At 49.9% G+C, this 24,479-nt stretch overlaps 1 protein-coding gene across 2 annotated transcripts in view; it reads right to left on the bottom strand.

Annotated features, from left to right (window-relative positions):
* Nucleotides 1–7,958: 7,958 nt before the first annotated feature.
* Micu1 (mitochondrial calcium uptake 1) overlaps nt 7,959–24,479 on the bottom strand; it is a 145,999-nt gene continuing 129,478 nt past the window's right edge. The window contains exons 11-12 of one of the 2 annotated variants that reach the window (XM_087597903.1): nt 10,611–10,700; nt 7,959–8,877 (exon numbers count right to left, since the gene is read on the bottom strand). In XM_087597903.1, coding sequence (XP_087454029.1) covers nt 8,720–8,877; nt 10,611–10,700 — 248 coding nt within the window. In that variant the 3' untranslated portion in view covers nt 7,959–8,719. 2 annotated transcript variants of the gene reach the window in all.

The raw sequence follows: 24,479 nt of genomic DNA, 5'->3' as shown, positions 1-24,479 counted from the left end.
TTCAGGAACTGTCTTAGGGTTTTACTGCCAAAAACAGACCCCATGACCAAGGCAAATCTTATAAGGACATTTAATTGGGGCTGGCTTACAGGTTCAGAGGTTCAGTCCCTTATTGTCAAGGCAGGAACATGGCAGTGTTCAGGCAGGCATGGTGCAGGAGGAGCTGAGAGTTCTACATCTTCATCTGAAGGCTGCTAGCAGAAGACTGACTTCCAGGCAGCTAGGATGAGGGTCTTAAGCCCACACTCACAGTGACACACCCACTCCAACAAGGCCACACCCACTCCAGCAGGGCCACACCCCCTAATAGTGCCACTCTCTGGGGCAAGGATCTACAAACCCTCACAGGAGTGTATCAGTGGTGGCACCCATTGATAAGTTATTCCCTCACAATCCTCAGAGACACCACTGACTGCAGACCAAGCCTGTTAGGGGACACTGTGTACCCAAACATATCTTTTCAAGAAGTTGTAAGGCTCAAAGTCTTGCCTTCAATATTCTGCCTAGACTGCAATATACATAAGCACACAGGCAGACAAGGTATGGAGGAAGACTGTGGAAATGGGGGCATAGGTCTGGGTTCCCCAACTACCTGGTGTTCAATCTAACCCTGTCCCACGGCAGCGGTCCCTGGGCCTGCTACAGAGCAGTAGTGTGGGTCAGAGTGGGCCTAGCATGCATGAGACCCTGCAGTCAGTCCCTCCCATCACTAAAGGAGATGGGTGCTGGTAGTGCAAGCCTTTAATCCCAGCACTTGGGAGGCAGAGGCAGGCAGATCTCTGTTAGTTGAGGTCAGCCTGGTCTGCAGGGTGAGTTCCAGGATAGTTAGGGTTACACAGAGAAACCCCATCTTGAGAAAAAACAAACAAACAAACAAACAAACAAACAAACAAAAAGAGAAAAGAAAAGAAGAAAAAACAAACCTAAACTTGGCATCGCAGGTGATGAATATGATTTACTTCAAAGCACAAATGGCTGACGGGTAATTGGATTTTTACTAATACTTTACTTTTGGAGGCTATGTAGTCTAGGCTAGCCTCAAATATGTGGTGACCCTCCTGCCTTACTGTCCCGAGGTCCTGGGATTATAGGCGTGAAGCACCTCACTTGGAAAGTTAGTTCTTTGTAGACTCATGACGGCATGTTGGTGGCACGGCTAGGCTCTATCCTGGCCTGTGCTCTCTGGATGCTGGAGAGAGACAGGCACATTGGCAGTCATCCCTCTACCAAGCTTGGCTGTCTCCTAGCTGGTCCATCATATCTAATTCTTTTTTAAATTCAAAGTCCTTTGGTGTCAACCTCTAGCCTAGCTTCCCTTGGGGGAGACGTGGAGCAGCTGTCAGTGGTTCATGGTTGGAAACTGACCCTGGAGAGTACATGTGTTAATGGGTGGGTGGCCTTGAAGCCAGAAGTATGTCATTTCTGAGGGGGGACTCCTAATCTAGACCGCCATTCTTGACATCTTTTCTGGGTTATAGTCTTACCTACAAGACTTGGAGTCTCACCTCCCTCTTGATGTCTTGCAGGCACCGCCACATTCTCTCTCTTTTTAAAACTTTTTCTTGATTCTTTGTGAGTTTCACATCATGTACTCCAGTCCTGCTCATCTATCTGTCTCATATCTGCCCTCTGCCCTTGCAACCTCCCCCCACCCCCAATAAAACAGCAAAAACCAAACCAAACCAAAAACCTGACCCCTAACGAAGCTTAGAAAACCTCTTTATGGAAGCTGTAGTGTGGCACCGTGTGTCCCACAGTGCACCCCTATGTCCACACATCTTCTATTGTGAATGTTTATGGCAGTGAGTTGTTGGTTTGGCTTGAGGTCTGTGAATTCTGTGACATCACTACTATTGGATACTCATCGGGGTTCCTCCCAGTTATTGCCCTGTATCATGGAGATCCTGCGGCTTTGGATCAGCAGGACCAGCCCTTTCATGTGCTCCGACAGTTGACAGATGACAAAGATTTTGGGGTGGGCGAACTCAAAGCCCTGGATCTGGACCGCATGGTAGCTAAGCTGCTCAGCCCACTGGCTATTCCTTACCCGAACCAGGGGGAGCTCTCCAGCACTGTTCCAGCTAGGAGGCTCAATGACTGCCATTGGCCTGAGGCAGGTCAGCTCCTTCTCTCATGCCCAGGGACCAGTTCATCCATACCCACACCTCCAGAGCCAGCTCCACTGGTGCCGCCCAATCGAAGTGTGGGGCTCACTCTCCCAGTGCTTCAGCCAGTGAGGGGCTACGTCAGCTCTCCTGCACTTATACACTCGGGCATCTTATCAGTGCTCCCTCCACTAGGGCCAGTTCTGCTGTGCTGCCCAGGGGAGGTGCCGGGCCAGGTTTCCTGAGTGCTACCACAGGTGAGGGGCAGGGTCATTTCTCCTGTTTCCATGACCCTTCAGGTTAGCTCCCCCAGACACGGGAGGTGGTGGGCGGGGAGGGGATATATCACCTCCAAGCTCATGCCACCTCATAGCAGATGAATGGTGGCGACAGCTCTCCTACACATATGACCTAGGGGACAGCTCACTCATGCCTCTGCCACTATGCTGTTCTGGTAAGGCACAGGGCCCACTCTTCCAAGTGCTGCTGCAGGCAAGGGACAGGGGCATTTCTCCAGAGTGCTGCATCCTGTGAGAGGCAGGGACAGTTCCTGCACAGTCCCTGGACACCCATGTGGTTCCTGGACCAATGACATCACCATAGTGGTAATGTGAGCCACAGACGTTGACACCAACTCCTGCCACTGCATAGCCACAGACCCAGACATGCCCTCAGTGGCAGTGTGGGCTGGGACTTGACCATGATCTCAGGTGCACAACAGGCTATCCCTGTTCTCTCTCTCCTACTCCATCTCCCTTCACAAGGCTTAAGCTGTTGTGTCTCTCTCTCTCCTGTCCATCACACAGTTGCACACTCGGCTGGTGGGGCTCTGAGTGACCTCCTTTGCCTGTGGGTGTGGCACGGTGGCAAGTGGGTCTGTGGATGTCTTCCTCTTCCCGATCAGCATGGCCGCATGAGAGGCTCTGTGTGTCCCACGGCCAACTGTGCTGTGTGGCGGAGGGTGGGTTTGTGGGCATCTTCACCTTCCCACACCACGTCAGCAGGTCTCTGGATGTCTCCTGTGTTTATTTTTAACCTCCACTGTCTTCAGCCCAGCACAGCACAGCCCTGGGATACCTCCTTGCCTCTGACCTCCACTTTCTCTTTTTAAAATATTGATGCGTACATTTCGTCTGCATATATGTGTGTACCACATGCATGCATGCCTGGTGCCCTTGGAACTTGAGAGGGCTTCGGATAGCTGCGGTGTAGTTGCTGGGTACTGAACCCGGATCCTTGAACAAATGCTCACCTCAGCAGCCCCGACCAACATTCTGAAGAACGGCTCACTCTGTGTCTTCCGTCTAACCCTGACTCTTCTCTCAGCTTTGAAGGGCCATGAAGAGAAACCACAGCACTGTGCCACCCAAACATAAGTTTGGTTTCATCCTAAGTGACTGACAACCTAGCCATTCTCCACATTTCATGCTTTATGCTTGCCCCTTATCCAGTCACGGGGCTCTGTGGCCTCACCTTCCTCTAAACGTGTTCACTTCCTTCTGGCTCTGTAGCCTGATACAAACTTCTAGGGCGGTGGTTCTTAACCTGTGGTCACGATCCATTTGAGAGGGTCAAATGACCCCTTCACTGGGGTCGCCTAAGACCATCTGAAAACACAGATATTTACATTATGATTCATAACAGTAGCATAAAGTTACAGTTATGAAGTAGCAATGAAAATGTTATGATTGGGGGTCACCATGATATGAGGTACCATATTCAGGGGTGCAGCATTAGGATGTTTGAGAATTACTATTCTAGGGGTTTACGACCCATTTTGGACCTCACTGAAGCCCACTTAATGCATCTCAAGAAACCAACCATTCAAACATGCAGGGCTGGCCCCTGGGAGCATAGCCCAGTGTCCAGTGCTTGGCTGGTAAACATACCAGGTGACGGTTTCAACCTCAGTACCAAAAAATATAGTAGTTTATTACAGCATTTTCCTAATAGCACCCTCAGTGGCTCCTAGTTATTAATATGGCTGTCCTGACTTATTTACAGGGATACCATAGTTGCCTTTCTCCCCTAGGAGGCCATCTGTGCTTGGGACTTTGTGTTGTAATTTTTATGGATTAAATTTAAAGGGGTTGGGGATTTAGCTCAGTGGTAGAGCACTTGCCTCGCAAGTGCAAGGTCCTGGGTTCGGTCCCCAGCTCCGGAAAAAAAAATTATCGTGGTTTGGCTACTTAAATTCCCCCATTTGTCTATCTGATATCTTCTGGGAAACATAATTTCACATTTATTGGCACAGGGCTGCTCACAGCACTATTTACTGTATTATTATATTATTATTATTATTATTATTGTTGTTGTTGTTATTGTGTTTTTCAAGATAGGGTTTCTCTGTATAGCCTTGGCTATCCTGGAACAAACTCTCTAGACCAGGCTGGCCTCGAATACAGGGATGCCTGCTTCTGCCTTCCAAGTGTTGGAATTAGAGGCTTGCATCACCCCTGCCAACCAACACAATCCCCCCTTTTTTTCCTACAGTACTATATTTTAAGCTGATTATCGGTCATTTTATGCATTTAAACATCCCTAATACTAGGGCTGTAGCTCAATTGGTAGGATGCTTGTCTAGCATGCATGAAGCTATGGGTTCAGTCCCCAGCACTGTATGAAACTGAGCACGGTGGTAATGCCTGTAACCCCAAGCTAATTTACATGTGTGTTACTTTCTCTGCGTGTCTTGTGTTCAGGTGCACATACTCCAGTACATGTATGTGGAGGTCAAAGGAAAATTTTGGGTGTCAGCCCCCACCTGCCACCTTGAGATCTGGTCTCTCTTGTTCATTGATTGCATATGCCAAGGGAACTGTCTCTTGAGTTTTGCAGGGTTCTCCTGTCTCCACCTCCCTTCCTCTAGCAGAGGCTCATCTGGATTAGGAACTCTATTCTACTGAGCAGAGGAGGATCCAGACTCAAACTCAGGTTGTCAGGCCTGTGTGGCAAGTGCTTTACCCACTAAGACATCAGTGGGTCCCCAGTCTGTGACTTTCTCCCCCACCTGCAGTCTGCTGAGGCAGGTGCACGGCATGTTGTCAGCCTGTCTCCTGCAAGAATGTAAGTATTTATCCATCTATCCATCCATCTGTCCATCCATCTGTCCATCCATCCATCCATCCATCCACTCATTCATCCATTCATTTACTTGAGACAGAGTCTCTCTAAATAGCCTTGGCTGTTCTGGAACTCACTATGCAGATCAGGCTGGCCTTGAACTCATAGAAATCCGCCTGTCTCTCTCGAGTGCTAGGATGAAAGGCATTTGCCACCATACCAGGCCCAATAATAGAGATTTTAAAATGTCCCTTTAGTTTGTCATTTTTAAAAATAGTGCTAGGAGGGCTGGAGAGATGGCTCAGTGGTTAAGAACACTGTCTGCTCTTCCAGAGGTCCTGAGTTCAATTCCCAGCAACCACAAGGTGGCTCACAACCATCTATAATCAGATCTAGTGCCCTCTTCTGGCCTGTAGGCATACATGCAGGCAGAAAGCTGTATGATGTATACATAATACATAAATAAAACTTGCATTCTTTAATATTAAAAAAGCCGGGGCACCATGCGTACTAAGTTCATGCTGACAGTGAGCTTCCTGCTGCCTCTGCATGGGGGCACAGCCTTTAGTATGCTCAGTTCTGAGCATTGCAGTATACTGGTGGCTGAACCCAGTCTCAGGCACGCTGACACAAACTCCACCATTGCGCCACACTCCCAATCCCAAATGTCCATCACATGGGTGGCTTCTGAGTTACTTTTTTTTTTCTTTTTTCTTTTTTTTTCTTTCGGAGCTGGGGACCGAACCCAGGGCCTTGTGCTTGCTAGGCAAGCGCTCTACCGCTGAGCTAAATCCCCAACCCCTGAGTTACTTTTTATGGCCATTATCTTCTTCTTTTTTTTCTTCTTTTTTCCTTTTTTTGGAGCTGGGGACCGAACCCAGGGCCTTGCGCTTGCTAGGCAAGTGCTCTACCACTGAGCTAAATCCCCAACCCCGGCCGTTATCTTCATTCTCACTCTTTCCTTCGAGACAACAGTTTCACCATCTAGTCTGGGTTGGCTTTGAACTCAGGCTGATCTTTTGCCCAAAGCCACCCCCTACCCCCTTAGTTCTGGAATTTCAGACGTACCACTACTACCACACTTGTCACAGTTGGCTCCCGGTCGTAATTCAGAAACACTCCCTAATCCATGTTGGGAACCCCGGACTCCAGTCTCCAGGTATAGCCCAGTCTTTGAAGCACATCCGGCTTCCCCTTGGCCCTCCTGCTCCTCAGTCTTTGGACTCAACTCACAGGTCTATTCAAAGGGACAAACCAACCCTGGACCACTCCAAATCGCACTTCTTCTGCCAGCGTGAGTGGGCTCACAGGTAGGATCTGACAGAAAACTGCTTCGTGGTACTGAGGAATCTTGCACCATCCTCTCTAGGGCTCCTCAAAGACCTTGCTCAGCGCCTGGTCCAGGCAGCTGATTAGTGAAGGTGACATCGAATAGCTCAGACATACATTTACTCATTAACATTCATGCTCTAAAGCCAGACAGCAATACACTATTTTCGCCCTCTTTCACCTGCAGTTAGATCCTTCTCAGTCTTCAGTTCCTTCTATGCCTTCGGGCCACTCAGCCCTGCTGACGGTTTAGACCTGCTCCCTGCACTGAGCAGGTCTGCCAGCAGGTGGCACTGCAAGTCCGCAGCTGAGCCAGTTTCGGCTCCTGCCTGACTTTTCTGCGGAGTCTCATGACCCGGTGGACTTGGTCTGTTCGAAACTTGCACCCTGGTGCCAGCACCAGGCTCCGGGACCCTTGAAGTCCCTTCTTCACTGTGTGGCAGCCATTGTCCTTTCCCTAGAGTATGTGCTTCAGCCATGGCTGAAACAGGGTGGGGCACTAGAAGCAATTGAAATGATTAAAAAAAAAATTACGGAGCATTCTTCAGTTCCCCTTGCTTAGCAACAGTTTCTATGACTCCTCTTTTTGTCTCCTTGGATCACACTGAACCTCAGGTTAAGGAAGCACAGCCACTTTCCTGAAGAGTTCTTGTGGGGAGAAGTGAATGTCCTACCCAGCCCGTGGATGGACTTCTGGAGAATGGGACAGGGGAGAGGGTGAGCGTGAATTCTGGGACATATTTAAGAAATGCTTACACTGCACTGATTCCTCAGGCTTAGAGCAACCAGCGCAGCAAAGCCTGCACTTAAGCCCCAGGAAGGGTGGAGAAGGCGAGGTGCCTAAGAGGCGGGAAGCAGCTGTCTCCTAGGAGAGCGAAGCCAGCCTCATGGAAGGGGGGCCCTGGAGAAGTGTGGGCCTCTGCTGTCCTGTGCAGATGTGGACAGAGGCCCCAGCTCTCCTGCTGCCCAATAACCCCCGGCTGTGTTCTGAGTTAGGGTGGAGTGCCGTGCTGAGGCAGAGCCTGGACGTTATGGAGAGCTGAAGCAGAGGCTCATGGGAAGGAACTTAGGGCCCATTCAGCCCAACCTGTCACTTAACAGATGAGGGAACAGATGGGGAATGACAGGCGCAGGCAGCGCCACTGAGTGGTAGAGCTGAGGCCATCAGACAAACACGGTTGCTATGGTTCTCAGATTGCACTTCCACCAGGCTGGATGCCTGTGGTCCCTGGTAAATGTCTCATCAGGGGCTGTGGGTTATAGTCCCAAGGAAGCCCCACTCCAACGGGGGTGGCACAGCGCCATCCCAACGAGCAAGCACCCTCACTTTTTGTCCCTGCCTCAAGTTGCTTGTGAGGAGAGAACAGCAGTCTCTGGGTAGAAAGGGTCTGCTGTATCCAAGACAAAAACAAGGGCCCCGAGGAAAGGCCTACAAGAAGAAAAGGACACAGAGCTCTGGGGTATTTCCTGCAAAGTGCTATAATTAAAGTGATATTTACGAGTGTATTAGACAGAGGGCAGATAGGCTCTGAGCTGCGCTCTGCAGGTCTATAGAGAGGGGACAAGACACAAGGAACAGGGGCTCAGCCCTGGCTCTAGTGAAGCAGAGTCCCAGAGGAGGCATCGCAGGGAGCCCGGGAGGAAAAAAAAAAGAGCAGGAGGTTCTGGAGAGCCGCTCAAAGCAGCGACTTTGAATCGGGAGCTGTGCTGGTGGCAAAGAGCCTTCCTGGTGCCGCTGGTGTCTGACGCAGACCCTTCAACTGACCAGGTGCCCTGCCAGATCAGGGTACCAGGGTCATCTGCATTACCGTTCATCACAGACTTCCCTTTGCCTGCCAGAGTATTTCCAAACTTGCAGCTTTAAAACAGTGGGAGGAAGATGGCAGGGACGTTTGTGTTACTTAAATCCACAGTGAGAGACTGCAGAGATGCCTCCTGGGGCTGCCAGTGTGGGAGGGCTCCCCGCATTTACCCACGGGGCACTGGTTAAGGGAGCTATGGTCTCTGCTTTGAAGACTTGTTCCTGTCTTAGACCTTTGATCTGACTGCAGATTCAGAGCCTAGCGGAACACTGACTGGGTCAGGGGAGGATGGAGAGGTCAGCCAGCTGAGGCCAGAGGTCACTTCCAGAAAGATGGGGATGTGGGCACTACTCCCAGAAGCATCAGCAGCATGAAGGCCACTCCAGGATTGCGGGGTGCTAAGGTGCAGGAGGTGGGGTACTATTTGGGTAGAGCAAAGTCCCAGGCGGTTTCTTGGGCACATTTCCACATGGCCTGCATGAGACGGGTAAAGCCCATGTCCTTGGGCTTCTCCAGGCCTCTCATCAGCCGCTGCTTCATGATGGAGACAAACTCCTTATTGCTCAGCTCCCCATTGCCTGGAGGATGAGAAAACAGAGGTGTGAGTAGGGACTCTGGGACAAAGCCACTGAGAAAATTCCAGCCCTCACCCTGGTGGCTCTGCAGTCCGGCCCACACTCAGCCACTGTCAACCTTGGCTCCTTCCATTTCCAAACACAGTCCACTGATACTGTGAGACCAGAGCATAAGTCAGGTCTGTGTTGGAACAGAGATGGATGAACTTTGTACATTGTGCCCTAAAATACTCCCAGGTTGCAGAAAAGACATCTCAACAGTGGGGCAAAGCGAGGACTCAGTCCTGCAGGTGAGCAGTGTGGAGAGGACACTGTGCTGCAGGGGAGCAGTGTGGAGAGGACGCTGTGCTTCAGGGGAGCAGGGTGGAGAGGATGCTGTGCTGCAGGGGAGCAGTGTGGAGAGGACGCTGTGCTGCAGGGGAGCAGTGTGGAGAGGATGCTGTGCTGCAGGGGAGCGGGGTGGAGAGGACACTGTGTTGCAGGGGAGTGGGGTAGAGAGAAGCTGTGTGGCAGGGGAGTGGGGTGGAGAGGATGTTGTGCTGCAGGGGAGCGGTGTGGAGAGGACGCTGTGCTGCAGGGGAGCGGTGTGGAGAAGACGCTGTGCTGCAGGGGAGTGGGGTGGAGAGGACGCTGTGTGGCAGGGGAGCGGGGTGGAGAGGACGCTGTGCTTTAGGGGAGCGGTGTGGTGGGTGTGGCTGCTGGAGCACCTCCCACCCATAGCAAAGAATGAGGACCCCTGGGGTGTGGTGAGGCTGAGTTCAATCCGCTTCTCTACCTGGAAGGTGTCCCTGGTGCTCTGTACCTGGTCATCCTGTTCATCCTTAAGTCTTGGCCTTGGAACCTTTGTTGGTCTGGGCTTATACATCCTCTCCAAGGTAGACCCAACCCTATCTCTTCTTTTCTTTTAGTTTTAAAAATTCTGTGTGCAGTGGGCTTATGTGTATATTCACCCTGTGTGTCTGGTGCCCGAGGAGGCAGGAGGTGACAGATCTCCTGGAACTGGAGCTGCTTTGTGGACACTGTGAACTGAATGCTGGCCCTCAGCAAGAGCAGCCAGAGCTCTGCCCTGCTCGGCCCAGCCCCTCATTTCCCTCATTGTTCTCAGTAGGCGACATAGGTCCTGGCGTCCACAATGTTCTGTAAGAACAGAGCTGCGTCGACTTCCTTCTAGAGTCTCTGGGACATGTGCGCCCTCATCTACTAGCAGCAAACTGTGTGCATTTGTGTGGTAATATTTTTGCTTCTTTATTTCCCAGAGAAAATTACATGTCTTCAGGGATCACCAGGATTACAATTTGGGAAAACACAGCTTCGAGCCAACTTACAAATGTGACTGCTGCTGTCATTTTGAAACCCATGTGGTCACTAATTTAAACCCACAGGCAAGGTGGGATGACAGGAAATGGGAAACATACTAGTGTGGCAGTGCACTCCTGTAATGCCTGCCCTTAGTCATGGTATATACGGTAAGTTCCAGGCCAGCCAGGTTACATAGAGACACCCCCATCTCAACAAAACAAAACTAAAAAGCAAAAAACCAAAACTAAACATAAAACAAACCCGGAGAGTGGCTAACGCACCCCGGGGCCCAGGGTGGTACCTCTCACGCTCACTGTGCCAAGGGCCGACCTGCTGCTGAGGCAGATACGGCCATAGAAAACCGTCCCGCTACAGACAGGGTCTAGGGATACAGCGAGGCCTGGTGCACCCTCTCCACTCCATGGGACCCCACTCACCGTCGCAGTCAAAGAGTGCAAACACCACGTCACACACGTGGTCCGACAGCTCGACTTTCGCCACTGTCCTGGCCACTTGCTGCATGGTCACTGAGGGAAGAAAGTGCTGGGTTAGTGCTGTACCGACCCCTCCATTCTCCTCTCTCCGGATGGGGGCTGAATCACTCAAAACTGCAGCTGTATCCGGGTCCGGTTAGAGAGAGCAAGGCCAGCTGTGGGGCGGCACACGGGATGGGGCAGGAGGGTCAAACCCTTGAGGGTGGCTGGGGATACACAGTGAGAACCTGCGCCAAAGCCACAAGCAAACTTCAAGGCCATGGAGGGGGCACTGAACCACTCTCCAACAATCAAAATGGGCTGTGCACGTCCCAGTGATGCGGCACTTGGATGGCACGTCCCAATGCCCAGCAGTGAAGAAGAAAAGAAAAAAAGAAAGAAAATGAGAATTTAATCTTTATCCACAACTCCCTTTCTTTACACCTCAGGGTATTTTGTTTGTTTGGTTTGGTTTGGTTTGGTTTTCGAGACAGGGCTTGTCTGTGTAGCTCTGCCTATCCTGGAACTCTCTCTGCACACAAAAGGCACTGTTTCAAAAAAAAAAAGTCTGATATAAAATTTATAGAGAAGTAGAACTTCTATAAAGTTTTCTCTTTCCACGTGAAGGCCAGAGGCCAGCGTGGTGTCTTCTTTCCTTGCTGCTGGTGTATAGGCAATTCCACTGGCCTGCCCTCAGGGGCCTAGCAGCTGCTTACATCACCACTGCCTCATCACTGCCACCTCAGCCAATGGTTGTGACCGGTGTCTGCGGCTGGATCCCTCGCTTCCTCCATCCCTTCCTCAGGTCTCTTCACTCCTTTCCTCTCTCTCAATAAACCTCTTGTACACCAGATCTGTTGCATGGCATAACTTTTTCAGGGGGTACACCTTGGCATGGGCCTGACAAAGACACCCCCCACCCACACCCCCGCTGCATTGAATTTTATAACACTCACTACCTTATTTTTTGAGACAAGATCTCTCACTGAACGTGGAGCTCACTGAGATCACTGAGCTCAGAGATCCCGTTTCTATCTGCCCTGCTGAAGTTACAGACCGGCACTGCTGTGTCCTTTTTTTTTTTTTGAGACTGGGTCTCATTGTGTAGACGTGGCTGACTGGTACTCACAACAGAGAGACTAGGCTGGCCTGGAACTCCATACATAGACCAGACTAAACTCAAACTCACAAAAGATCTGCCTGCCTCGGCCTCCTGAGTACTGAAATTAAAGTCGTACGTGTCATCATGCCCCGTATAGGTCCTGCTTTGCATATGGATCAAAACTTGGTTGCTGGCATCAGAACTCAGGTCCTCATGCCTCACCACAGGCAATTCATCTCGCCAGTCCCGGGCAACTCCATTAAAATATTCTACCAGAAAACTTCCTTTAAAACAAACCAATACCTACAGTCTCCTCAGTGGCTTCTTGGGACAGCCACAACAAGATGGCAAATATCAAGGAAAAGTGCAGGTGGCAGGAGGGGCGGGGCACCGACAGGAGGTGTGTGCACCTTAGTTCCAGGACAGTTCTGTGTGAGCTGTTTGCTCCACTAGCCACCTCCTGCTCCAGCCGGTTCTTTTACCAGTACCCCAGAGAAGCAGGATACTCGGTCTTACTAGGTCACTGCACATTTTTATTTATTTTTATTCTTTTTGGTCTCTGTAGAGAAGTTCTCTTCTACTGCCATTTTCCTCCCCTGACATTTACTATGAAATATTAGCAATCGTGTGGAATTGGTTTTCCACGAAAGACGAGCCAGGAAGAACTAGGCAATTTCCGATGTCTCCCCTCTCATTTATCCTCATGCCTGGCCTACCTATGCCTATAAATTGTGTTACTGCTTACAGATCAGCTCCAAAGTGAAGTAAAACTTACGGGAAGGAAAAAGGGGCTGGAGAGATGGCTCAGTGGTTAAGAGCACTTAGTGCTCTTGCACAGGACCCGGGTTTGATTCCCAGCACCCACAAGAAGGGTCCCAGGGATTAGAAGGAAGCCTTCTTCTGACTTCTTGGTGGTACATACAATGTACACATACATACTTGCAGGGGAAACATTTGTGTACATAAAATAAAGAAAAGAAGAAAAGGAGCAGCTTCCGCTTATGGAAGGCTGTGGGACCATTGGCTTAGACTCCACAGAAGTGCGACAGAGTAGCAATACATCCTCGAAGTGCACCTCTTGGTATTTCACACTTTAGCATCAGTTTCAGTTTGTCTTGTCATTTCTTCTGAGATTTTCTCACTTTCATCTGTTACCTCCGTAAATATTCAGCACTTGGCCTCCAAGGTCAGCTGACACCGGTATGGCAGGGCAGAACCGTGCTGGGGTGCCAGCAGACAGAGCTCTCAGAGTGGCTCCACCCGACAGCTGCTTGGTGGCTTAAGGTTTGCTTTTCTCAGATTTGAATCTGAGGATGCCAGAGGAGGCCACTGGGGCTTCACTGCTGTTTATTTAGAGTGTGAGGGTGACGATGGACATGGGCTGGACGTATCTGGGGATAGCAGAGGCTCCTGCATGGCTCTCCCAGGGTTCAAAGCCTCGAGCATTCGAGGGACAAAGCTGTTCAGGAAGGTGGGAAAGCCCTCTTCACCGGGGTTTAATTCCGGCTTTGTGATTTGGAGATGTTGAAGCCATTGTGAATGAGCCCGCTCTTGGGAGCAGCCATCAGGCACTCGGCCTGTAATCTGCTCTCGTCCCAGCAGTCCTGACACTTCCAGTTTGACAGCTTCCCTGCTTCTTCCCTGTCTCTTCTTCCTGCAGTCTGGGCCACTCTTCAGGTCACCTTTGCTCTCAGCCTGTGACAGTGGAGAGGCCAGTGTGTTTTGAAATAAAAAGATTTAGGCAGAACCAAATGTGGTAAGTTTTCATGTGCTGCAGATGGACAAAACTACAGTACCAAGCTTGAGACTGAGCCTTGCTAGAAGAACTGATCACTGCTAACTTTACTGTGTGGAGAAGGAGAAGGTGGAAGAGGAGAAGGAGGAGGGGAAAGGAGGGAGGGAGGAAGAGGAAGAGGGGGAGGAGGGAGGAAGAGGGGGAGGAGGGAGTAAGGGAAGGAGGATGTCGTTAAAGGCAACTTACAAGGAGAATAAGTTACACTTTACACTTCTTAAGGAGGAGATCTCCTAAGGAAACTTTGGGAGCTCCCTTGGGGAGGTCAGAATGAGAGTGGAGAAGCGGGTGCTCTCATACATTCCTACCCGCTGTGGAACTTCCTTCCACTGCACAGAGGAGTCCCGAGAAGGGCCCGAGAACCTCATGTGCACGGGAGTGTGCTTTCCGCTGGCCGCACCATTTGCAGCAGGTGGTATCAATCTCATGTTTTAACTGCTCTAACGACTTGCTGCTTTCTCCCCAGGCCGTTGCTCTCTCAGGTAGAATGCCTGGCCAGTCTTCTTGCGACTCTCAGATTCATCCTTTTCCCCACACCGACAGCACTCTGCTCCAATAAACCAGTAAGCAATATCCAGGCGTGTCAGAGAGAGAGAGAGAGAGAGAGAGAGAGAGAGAGAGAGAGAGAGAGAGAGAGAGAGAGAGGAGGAGAGAGGAGGGAGGGGGAAGAGAGAGAGAGAGAGAGAGAGAGAGAGAGAGAGAGAGAGAGAGAGAGAGAGAGAGAGGGAGGGGGTAAGAGAGAGAGAGAGAGAGAGAGAGAGAGAGAGAGAGAGAGAGAGAGAAAGAGAGAGCCCTCGACAATTTCCACTGAGCAGCTCATTAGGCTGGTATTAGCTGCTTGTAGAATGGGGGACTCCTAGAGACTGCACCAAGACAATCATTACAAACGCCACCCCTCACATGGCAGGGATAGATTATGCCCCATCCCACCTGGAGGGGATGCCAGTGGCCTGTGTATACCAGGGCTGCTAAGTCACTGTGACTCCTAGGATGGGAACAGTCTTGCTGGGGTGCCCTTTTCATAGCAAAAGGGTCCTTGGAGAGGCCCCCAGGGTATGAATCAGAACAGCACAGAACAAACAAAGCAGGGAAGCTGTCAAACTGGAAGTGTCAGGACTGCTGGGACGAGAGCAGATTACAGGCCAAGTGCCTGACGGCTGCATCCAAGAGCGGGCTCATTCACAACGGCTTCAACATCTCCAAATCACAAAGCCGGAATTAAACCCCAGTGAAGAGGGCTTCCCTACCCTCGCCCTCCTGGACCTCAGCTTTCCTGTGCAGAACTGCTAGTACTGCAACTATGGCCTTCTCCTATTTGGTAACTGTAATTCTGAAACACATGTGTCTTTTGTGATGGTTACTTTCCCCTGGCAACCTGCTGGTATTCAGAATCACCATGGAAGCCCACCCCCATCTCAGGTCTATGAGGATGCTCACTCCAAATGTGGTCGGTTTAATTCTGTGGTCTGGGGACCTGGACTGAGTATAAGGACACCGTGAACTGGGCATAAACATCCATCCATCCCTCTTGTCATTCTGGCTGTGGGGTCGACACTACCTCCTGCCACCATGTCTTTCCTGCCCTGACTCATTGTACCTCCAGGCTGCACACAAGCCAACCCTTCTTTTCTTCTCAAATGCCTTTCCCTTTCCTGTGTATGGATGTGAATGTGGTATGAGGGCGGAGGGCGGAGGGCGGAGGGCGGAGGGCAGAGGAGGATGTTAAGACATCCAATGCTGTGCTCTTTTACTCTCACGCTCTGGAGGCAGGGCCACACACTGAACCTGGAGCTGGGCTGGTGGCCAGCAGCCCCAGCCATGCTGTCTCTGGGCCCCACAGTCCTGGGACTGCAGGTGTAAGCTCGATGGCCCAGGTCTTGGTGCTGGCACAGCAAGGAACACCACTGCCATCTCTCCAGCTGCTTTGACTTATTCAGGCAAGTATTCTGCCACATGGATCGAAACAAGTAATGAATATAGTCTTCTGGGGATTTCTTGTTTTTGTTTTGACATAAAAGTCCTAATATCCTTGCAATTGCCAAAGTATATCTTTCTTTGTGTTCCCAAGATGACTGAGCTGACAGCACATGTGTAGTTTCAAGATGGACTCTGGATCACAGGAAAGACCAAGGGTCGTTGGCATTTCCCAGTGCTGCCCTCTAACCCCCCCCCCCCCATGAACTGGTCACCAAAGGCCAAGGGGTCAATCGGTCATGCTATGTAGTGACGCCCTCTAAGATCCTTGGAGTCCAGGCTTGGGCAAGCTTCCAGACTGTTGGCACATGGAGGATTGTGGAGGATGGTGCATCCTGGCAGGGTACAGGAGTTCTGGGCCCCTCCCCGACCTCTCCCTGTGCATCTGTAACCTTTGAAAGAAGTCAATAAACCCAAGTGCTTGCTCTAGTTCTTTGAGTCTCTCACAAATCAGCTGAAGCCACCCCATCAGGAGCTGGCTGGGCAGGAGCTCTGATAAGACAACCTGGGGCTGTGACTGTGTCCGAAGGCCAGGGTCAGTCTCAGAGGATGGAGACATCAACCCTCAGCTGGCATTAGACCTGACACTAGCTCGAGGGAGACACATCACAACGGAAGACAAAAACCGGGCTGGGTGTCCAGGTAGAACTGACTGCTTGCACGTTTTAGTTTTTTTTTTTTTTTGGTTCTTTTTTTTTGGAGCTGGGGACCGAACCCAGGGCCTTGAGCTTCCTAGGTAAGCGCTCTACCACTGAGCTAAATCCCCCCCGACATTTTTTTTTTTTTTTTTTTTTTTGGTTCTACGTTTTAGTTTTTATTTATTTTTCCAGACAGGGTTTTACTATGCAGCCCCAGCTGGCCTCAACTCACAGGGATCCTTCTGCCTCTGCCTCCTGAGTGCCGGCACTGAAGGTCCCAGGAAGGAGAAAGCTTAGGTTCCTAAGGATCACTGGTGACATTTCTAGTTATCTCTCCAGGGGCCTACATCCACTTAAGGTTGGGAAGGGGAGAATCGGCAGAGCCCTGCCACTCAAAATCGGCTGCCATTTGTTCTGACAACTCCAGACCGGACCGGAACTGTGCCAGTGCCTGGTCAACCCAGTGGTGGAAAGACTCTCATGCTAAGCTTCTGTGCTAAAGTAAGACATTGGAAATTAGGTTACATAGAACTTACCATACCATGGCCACTCAGGAGAGTGGCGGAGTGATAAAACCCACGTGTCCACATAAAACCACCGGCTCTTGGAGCCAGAAGAGACAGAGATGATGAGAGATCCAGGGGACTTCAGTGACTTGCCAGGGTCACAAAGCTAGTGGCTACTGGGCTGACACATTCCAGTGCCCCATTTCCTTATATACACTGGGCCTCTCGCCTGGATGGACCAGTTCCTTCCTGACTCTGTCAGCCTAAAGGGACCCTCTGTGCTTTGTGCCAGGGATGAGTGACAGCTAGGACTTGGGGGGAGGCGGTACTCCAACCAGACCGCAGATCCCACTGTGTTCTGCAGTGAGGGTCACACGTTGTGCCCTTGGAACGCACGCTGACAACTGAGGCGACAACTAAAAATGTGTAGGAGGACAACAGCTTCCTAAGAAGTCACAGAGGTGGCCTGGGGTGAGGGCGGGTGCTGTTCTCTATGTGACTCGGTTAGAGTGCTTGTCTTTCCCCCTGTGAAGGTGTGTGGAAAGGTGACCCCACGGGTTATGGTGATGTCCTGAGCTGGTTCTTCATGTGATTAGTCAGTCATGCCCCACTGGACTGCAGGGGAGAAAATGAAAAAGCTGGCTGTGGTTGCCAAGGTGAGGTGTGGGGGAGGGGATGCTGCTTCAGCCTGGGGAAGGCTGGCTTCTACAGAGGGGTAGGGGTGGGTGGGGAAGTGTTGGGTGGTCCTTTCTTTCTTTTTTTTTTTGGTTCTTTTTTTTCGGAGCTGGGGACCGAACCCAGGGCCTTGCGCTTCCTAGGCAAGCGCTCTACCACTGAGCTAAATCCCCAACCCCGGGTGGTCCTTTCTTGCATGTGTCTTTTTTTGTAAGTCCTTCCAAGCCACTCTGGCATCTGGAACACACATATACTGACACAGTTTTGGGGTGAGTGGTGGGGAAGGACAGCATTAGGGGAGCTAAGGATGGCTAGAAAAGAGCAACACGGCACCTTAGCAGTAAGAGGCCCACGCTTGCTCTGAGTGGTGCTTGCTCTGCGTGGTCCAGGCTGCTGACAACCTATGGGGGATCAGGCGGCCTGCCTGTCAGAGGTGACACAGTTGGTCCCGCCCCCTAGCTAACAGAAAGTACAGTTCAGATGACTACCACAACCGGCTCAAACTAACACAGCTGTATGGTTTATTGCCTTGTCCAGTGCTGAGCTTAACTTCACTTAAAATCCTATCACATCGTGTCTAAAAATGGCAAGAGGGTTTTTTTTTTTTTTTTTTTAAAGATGTGCAATCTCAAACTGCTGGGCTCCATGAACTGCCCACCTTAGCCTTCCAAGTCCTGTGACCATAGGCGCGCTCTACCCTCCTGGCTCCAGACAAGTGCAGCTATGAGCACCGTTAGGCAGTTAATGTTTTCAGGCGACATGCTAGAGGACAGACATACCAGGGAAGAGTTCCAGTTTAGACGGGGCCAGCCTGTGCACTGCACGGGGGGAGGGACACACATACCTGGCATGCTAACCAACACGAGTCACAGTAAGCATTCTGTCTGGGAGGAGACTGCCTCCAGTGTGTGTGGGACATCGGGTGATGAAGGCTTGGAAGGGTCAGTGAGGCTGATGTTTGGAAAGCTGAAGTGTGCTGAAGCCTCATTTAAGAGCTGGAACTATGGTGCAGAGGGGGCAGACACCGGGGAGGATTTATTTCCTCAGACACCAGTCAAGTGTCGTCAGTAAGGGAACCTAACAAGCCAGGTCTTAGCTCAAGGCCAACATACTCCCAACCCCACACACACTGAGGCAAGGCCAGCTCTCCTCAAATTCAAGTTCCTGGAACCTCCTGCCTCAGCCTTCTTTTCTTTTCTTTTTTCTTTTTCTTGAGACTTTTTCTGTGTAGCTCTGGCTGTCCTAGAACTCGATCTGTAGATCAAGCTGTCCCTGAACTCACAGAGACGTACTAGCTGCTACCTCTCTCCGTGCTGGGGTTAAAGGCCTACACCACCTGGCTTGCCTCGGCCTTCTGGGTCCTGGTGTTAGACGTGTGAGCCACTAAGCCTAGTTAGAGAATTATTTCTGGTTAGGTAATACCATCACCTGCTGCAGAATTCAGATGGTGTAGGAATAGAGCCTTTACCGCTGAGAGAGCACCACCAGCAGCTCTCTCAGACACATGCACATCAAAGACTCACTCTTCCCTCCCTCCTTCCACGAAATAGCAACAGAGCAACCAGTGCTGTGCTTGGCTCATTCAGCACCGCAACTGGAAAGTAACTCCATACCAGAGTGCAAACAGCAGCCCACAGCAGCTGTAGAGCGATCGAATCTCCCAAGGACAGGATGATCTGCAGAGGGCTCCTTGTTTATAACACGGCATCCTTGAAGGACTGGGATTCTTGCTCCAGTGAAGGCTAACTCCAGTGGCTGTAGATATGCTATGATTCAGTGTGCTGAAATGACCTGAAAGGCTCTCGCTTACATAGGCTGCTCATGGTAGTTCCAGGAAGCAGTGCGATGGAGCTTAATCTTGTGTGTGTGTGTGTGTGTGTGTGTGTGTGTGTTCATGTGTGTGTGCATGTATATGCACAAGAGTGCACATGCCTTTGGAAGCCAGAGGCATCAGATACCTTTGGAGCTAGAGTTCCAGACAGTGGTGAGCCTTTTTAAAAAAATATTTATTGGACGGGAGGGAGAGGGAGAGAAGCCATGGCAGGACAATGTGGCAGGTGACGTTAAGATTCCTTTACAGGTTGTTACGAATGTTCTTTTTTTTTTTTTTTTTGGTTCTTTTTTTTCGGAGCTGGGGACCGAACCCAGGGCCTTGCGCTTCCTAGGCAAGCGCTCTACCACTGAGCTAAATCCCCAACCCTGTTACGAATGTTCTTAAGGGATGGATGTGTATTGGGCTTTGTATGTTTAGGTGGGCAATTATATCTTATCAATTGGGCCAAAAAAAAAATATTTATTTATGTACTATGTATACAGCTTTCTGCCTACATATACACCTGCATGCCAGAAGAGGGCATCAGATCCCATTACAGGTGGTTGTGAGCCACCATGTGGTTGCTGGTAATTGAACTCGGGACCTCTGGAAGAGCAGATAGTGCTCTTAACCACTGAGGAGCCACCTCTCTAGTTCAGGGGTGAGCTTCTTAATTTAGATTCTGGGAATCAAGCCCAGGTGTGTGTGTGTGTGTGTGTGTGTGTGTGTGTGTGTGTGTGTGTGTGTGTGTGTGTGTATACTGAGGCTGAAAAACAACTTGTAGGAATTGCTTTTCTCTTTTCCATCGTGTGGGTATTGGGGATCGAACTCATGTCATCGAGCTTAGCAGCAAGTGACCTCATCTGCTGCGCCATCTTGTTGACCCATACTTCTTGTCACCTTTCTTTTCTGGTCTGTTCCTCAGTGGACTCTAAAGTCAGTTGACTTGAGTGCTGGCAGATTATGCTCCTCTCCCTCTCCCGGCAGTAGTCACGAATCTCTCAGGCATCTTTTGTCCTCAGGGTGCTTGTGCCACTTTACAAAACACTGATATATGCGTAGTGATGCAGTTGAGGCAGAATCAATCTTCAGAACGCTAAGTGACTTTAGATTTGGGAAAATGAACCAGGTCTTTGCACGGGAAATCCCTCATGAAGCAAACATTTACTTTGGATTTTGAGCTCCTTGTGAATAATTTTACTTTAAAAATTGATAACTTTGTCTTAAACAGTGGAATCCTGGCCAGCATTTCCTTCATACAACAATGTTTTTACAACATAACAGTGATGGGCAGTGTGCAGGGTACTGACTGCCATGTGCTGCCAGAATTTATCAACCGAAGCTCTTTTATTTATTTATTTATTTTTTTTGTGGTTCTTTTCTTCGGAGCCAGGGCCTTGTGCTTCCTAGGCAAGCGTTCTACCACTGAGCTAAATCCCCAGCCCCTACTGAAGCTCTTTTAAGTTCTAATCCCTTCCCCATGCATGGCTGTAACACTCCTATTCCATGTAGGTTGTCTGGAAGACCCTTGTCTGTAATTTTCTTCTCTTTCTGCTGTCACATAAAAGTGTTGAATATATTTTCTTTTTTAAAAACATGAAAACCTTGTGTTATTATAGGTGTTTGGGTGCTTTACCTGCGTATGTGCTTATCACATGCGTGCCTTGAGCCTAAGGAGGCCAGAAAAGGGCGTCAGGTTCCCTGGAGCTGGGGTTCCAGATGCTGTGAGCTGCCACATGGGTGCTGGGAAGGGGGAGCTGTCTCCCCAGCCTGGCGTCTCTTTCCTTCCTTCTTTCCCACCATCCTTTTTATGGATTTCCTAGACAAGGTTTCTCTGTGTAGCCCTGGCTGTCCTAGAACTCACTCTGTAGACCAGGCAGCCTGCCTCTGCTCCGGAATGCTGGGATGAAAGGCATGCAGCACCCCCACCCAGCCTGGAGTCTCTGTTCTAATACCCTGCTCACTCCGGGTACCGTGACTGCTGAGCACACTGGTGTGAAGTTCTGACCCTCAGGTTTTGCCCTGTCTTGTACCAGACTAGCTGTGATTGGGGCAAGTCATTTTCTTCCAGAGCTAGTGATTTTATTGTAGGTTAAGAGCAACAAAGTAGGAGTTTAATCAAAACCGTTTCTAAACTCCCTTCTAGTCCTAAAACTTTATGACTGCCAAGTTGCTTCCTTTTTCTCTTTAATGATCTAATAGCCTCGGTCAGTTACAATGTCCATATCTCAGGGAGCCTTCGAAGAAGAAACTCGGGCTGGAGAGCTGGCTCAGCAGTTAGGAGCGTGTGCTGTTCTCCCCAGGACCCAGGTTCAGTTCCAAGGGACCAGATGCCCTTTTGACCTCTGTGGGCATGCACATGCATGCATGCACGCACACGCACACACACCTTTCCTTACATGTGCCTCACACCCAAAAAAATTAAAGTCTAAAAAAAGGGTAAAACTAACGGCGGAGACTTCTGGAATTGCTGGTTGGTGTGGCACTGTACGGAGTGCTGAGGTACCCGTCATTTCCACCCTGTTTAGTCTAGGCCTTCACTACAACGTGATGCTCCTGCTGGTAGGTTAGTTTCCGTGACAATGGTGACAGGTTAGTCACTCTCCTGACCTCTCTATAGGAATCTACTATAGCAACTTTAGAAGAAGGGAATGGCTGGGCTGTGAGCTGCTCCATGGCTGGACTCGCTGTGGCCTGTGGAGAATCAACAGCCAGCAGGAAAAAGATGACTCGGTCCTGCAGGGAAATGAACCGGATTTTGCTAACAACCGAAAACCTTGATTAAAGCCCCGTTAAGGTCTGAGCAGAGGGGCTGTGGAGGTGGCTCAATGGTTAAGAGTACGAGTTGCTCTTCCAGAGGATCTAGTTCTAGGACCCAGGTTCGAATCCTAGTACCCCACATGGCAGATCACAGCAGTCTGTATCTTCAGTTTGGGAATATACGGCATCTTCTGACCTCTGCAGGCATCAGACATGCATGTCATGTATAGACACACGTGCAGGACATATATGCAAGCAAAATATTCAAATAATATTAAATAAAAATAAATCTAGAAAACAAAACTATACAAAAAGACCTGAGCACGGCTCCAGAGGTGGCACGCAGACTCCTGACCACCTCAGTCGCCGGCTACTAAAGCTGTCTCTCGGCTGCAGAACTGGCTCAGCAGCGGGAGCAGGAGAGCTGGCCGTGGGCACAGTATTTATGGCTGGGAGTGTCCCAGGCTCCCCAGGTCACACTTTGTTTATAGCTGCCCTCAATTTTCACCAGCTTCATACCTTTGTACAACTACAGCACCATGCTGCTCAAATGAGATTCGGGAGAGACACTAGCCAAGGTCTAATTAAGTTTTAAATTTTCTAACAAGGAAATAAAAGCTGCCGCCTTTTCTTTTGGGAACCTGACAGCTTTCCTCTGACTTTACATTTATCTGCTAATTATAAATTAGTGCAGTTTCACGTGGACTCGCATGTAACTCTGGGCTATAACATGACGGTTAATCTTCACTGCCATCCCCACTGGAGCTGCGGCCACCTCGGAGACAGCCCTCTGGGCACGTCTGTGAGGAGGTTTAACTGACGCTCAAGACCCATTCTGAAGGTGAGTGGCACCATCCAATAGGCTGGGCCAGAACAGAAGTCAGTGAGGAGAAAGCGAGCAGAGCAGCAGTGCTCATCTCTCTGCCCTGCCACCTGACCGCACAGATGCGGCCTTTCCCACTGCCACAAGTAGAGCCCCGCCCTCCTGTGATGTGCTGTATCCTCTTAAACTGGGAGCCAAAACCAAACAAAAGGCAGCTCAGTGACCCCTACTTTAAGTAGTTTTCCTCAGGTATTTTGTTACAGCAAAGAGAAAAGTAATCAATGTGGGGCCACACCCAGGCTCAGTGCCGTCTGCCCTACTGCAGACAGGACTGGAGCAGGCTTACCTCACCTTCTGGTCACCTGGAAGCCCTGGCAGGATGAGCTGCACCTTTGAACTGTGGGCTGAAATAAACCTTTCCTTCAGCTACTTTTGTCAGGACGCTGTCACAGGAGGACATATTGTAGAACGTTCTGCTGGCTCTCCCAGGGCCTGCCCACAGCCAGAATAATTTCTCTCATGTATTATGTCTATTGTAACTGGACTTCTAGTGTATGTAACGAGTTGTCTAGGCTTTAAGCAGGTCATAAAGAGGTGGAAACATGGCTCACATTTAGATAATGATGAAACACTGAGGAAAAAGCTTCTGTCCTTAGTAAGTAAACAGTTAGAACATCTAAGCTAATAAGAATGTAAAAAATTAACTATGGCAGCCTGGACAGATAGCTCAGTGGTTAAGAGCACTTCCTGCTCTTCTAAAGGACCAGGGTTTGGTTTCCAGCATCCACATGGTAGCTCACAATCATCTGTAAATCCAGTTCCAGAGGATCTGTCACTCCCTTCTGACCTTTGATGGTACTGCACGCACACATAGCCGTACATGCAGGCAAAACATCCATAAAACAAACAAGCAAACAACAAACAATACACTAAAGAAGCAAGAATACATCTGTTTCCTCAAAGAACAAAAGCAGACTAAACTACTCCTAAGGTGGTTTTTTAAGATTTTTTAAGAATTATTTTCATTTTAGTGGTGTTGAAGACCAACCCTGGAGTTTCTTGCAATGAAGGACATCCCTGGTGTTTCTTTAAGGACTAGTTTCTTTATGGCGCTGACACAGTAGGGTGGGGTCTTTCTGGCCCCTCGATTAGTGTGAAGACAAGCTCAGGGCCAGATGAAGCTACACTGATGCTAGCATCTAGCAGGCCTGCACACCCTCACGTCTACCCAGAGCCCTGGAATAAGCCTGTAATATCACCATCCCCAGAGCAGAAGGTCCCCTATCGTCACTGATGATGGGGAGTACACCCAGGGACTAGCGGGACTCTAATTACCGAGCTAAGTCCCTATTTCTAATGAGGAACAAGAACTCGACCTCGAGTTTGAGCAGCAAAGCAGAATTTATGCTGAGCGTGATTTCTAGAAACAGGCATGTTTCAGTGTTAGACAGGAGAGCAGCACCCACAAATGCTACGATGCATACTGGACCCCCGAGATTACCACATCTAATGCTAACATCCTGAGGTGCTTTCCCGGGACCTGGAAACCCTTTACTCTTCTGGCAGACACAAGACAAGCTCTGAGATTTAGAGGCCATAGCTCATTGTTAAGCTCCAGCTCGAATCCAACTATTCCATCACGGGAAGGTGCTTGGGAAGGAGTCATGTTCAATTTCCCATTACCGTCTTCAGCAGATTGCTTACATAATTCAGGAGGCCCGTCAGAGGCAATACACTTAATGTTACGTGT

This window comes from Rattus norvegicus, chromosome 20 (genome assembly GCF_021556685.1).
Source record: "Rattus norvegicus strain SHRSP/BbbUtx chromosome 20, alternate assembly SHRSP_T2T, whole genome shotgun sequence".
Taxonomy (NCBI): Eukaryota; Metazoa; Chordata; class Mammalia; order Rodentia; family Muridae; genus Rattus; species Rattus norvegicus.
This window is presented reverse-complemented; position numbering and strand designations above follow the sequence as displayed.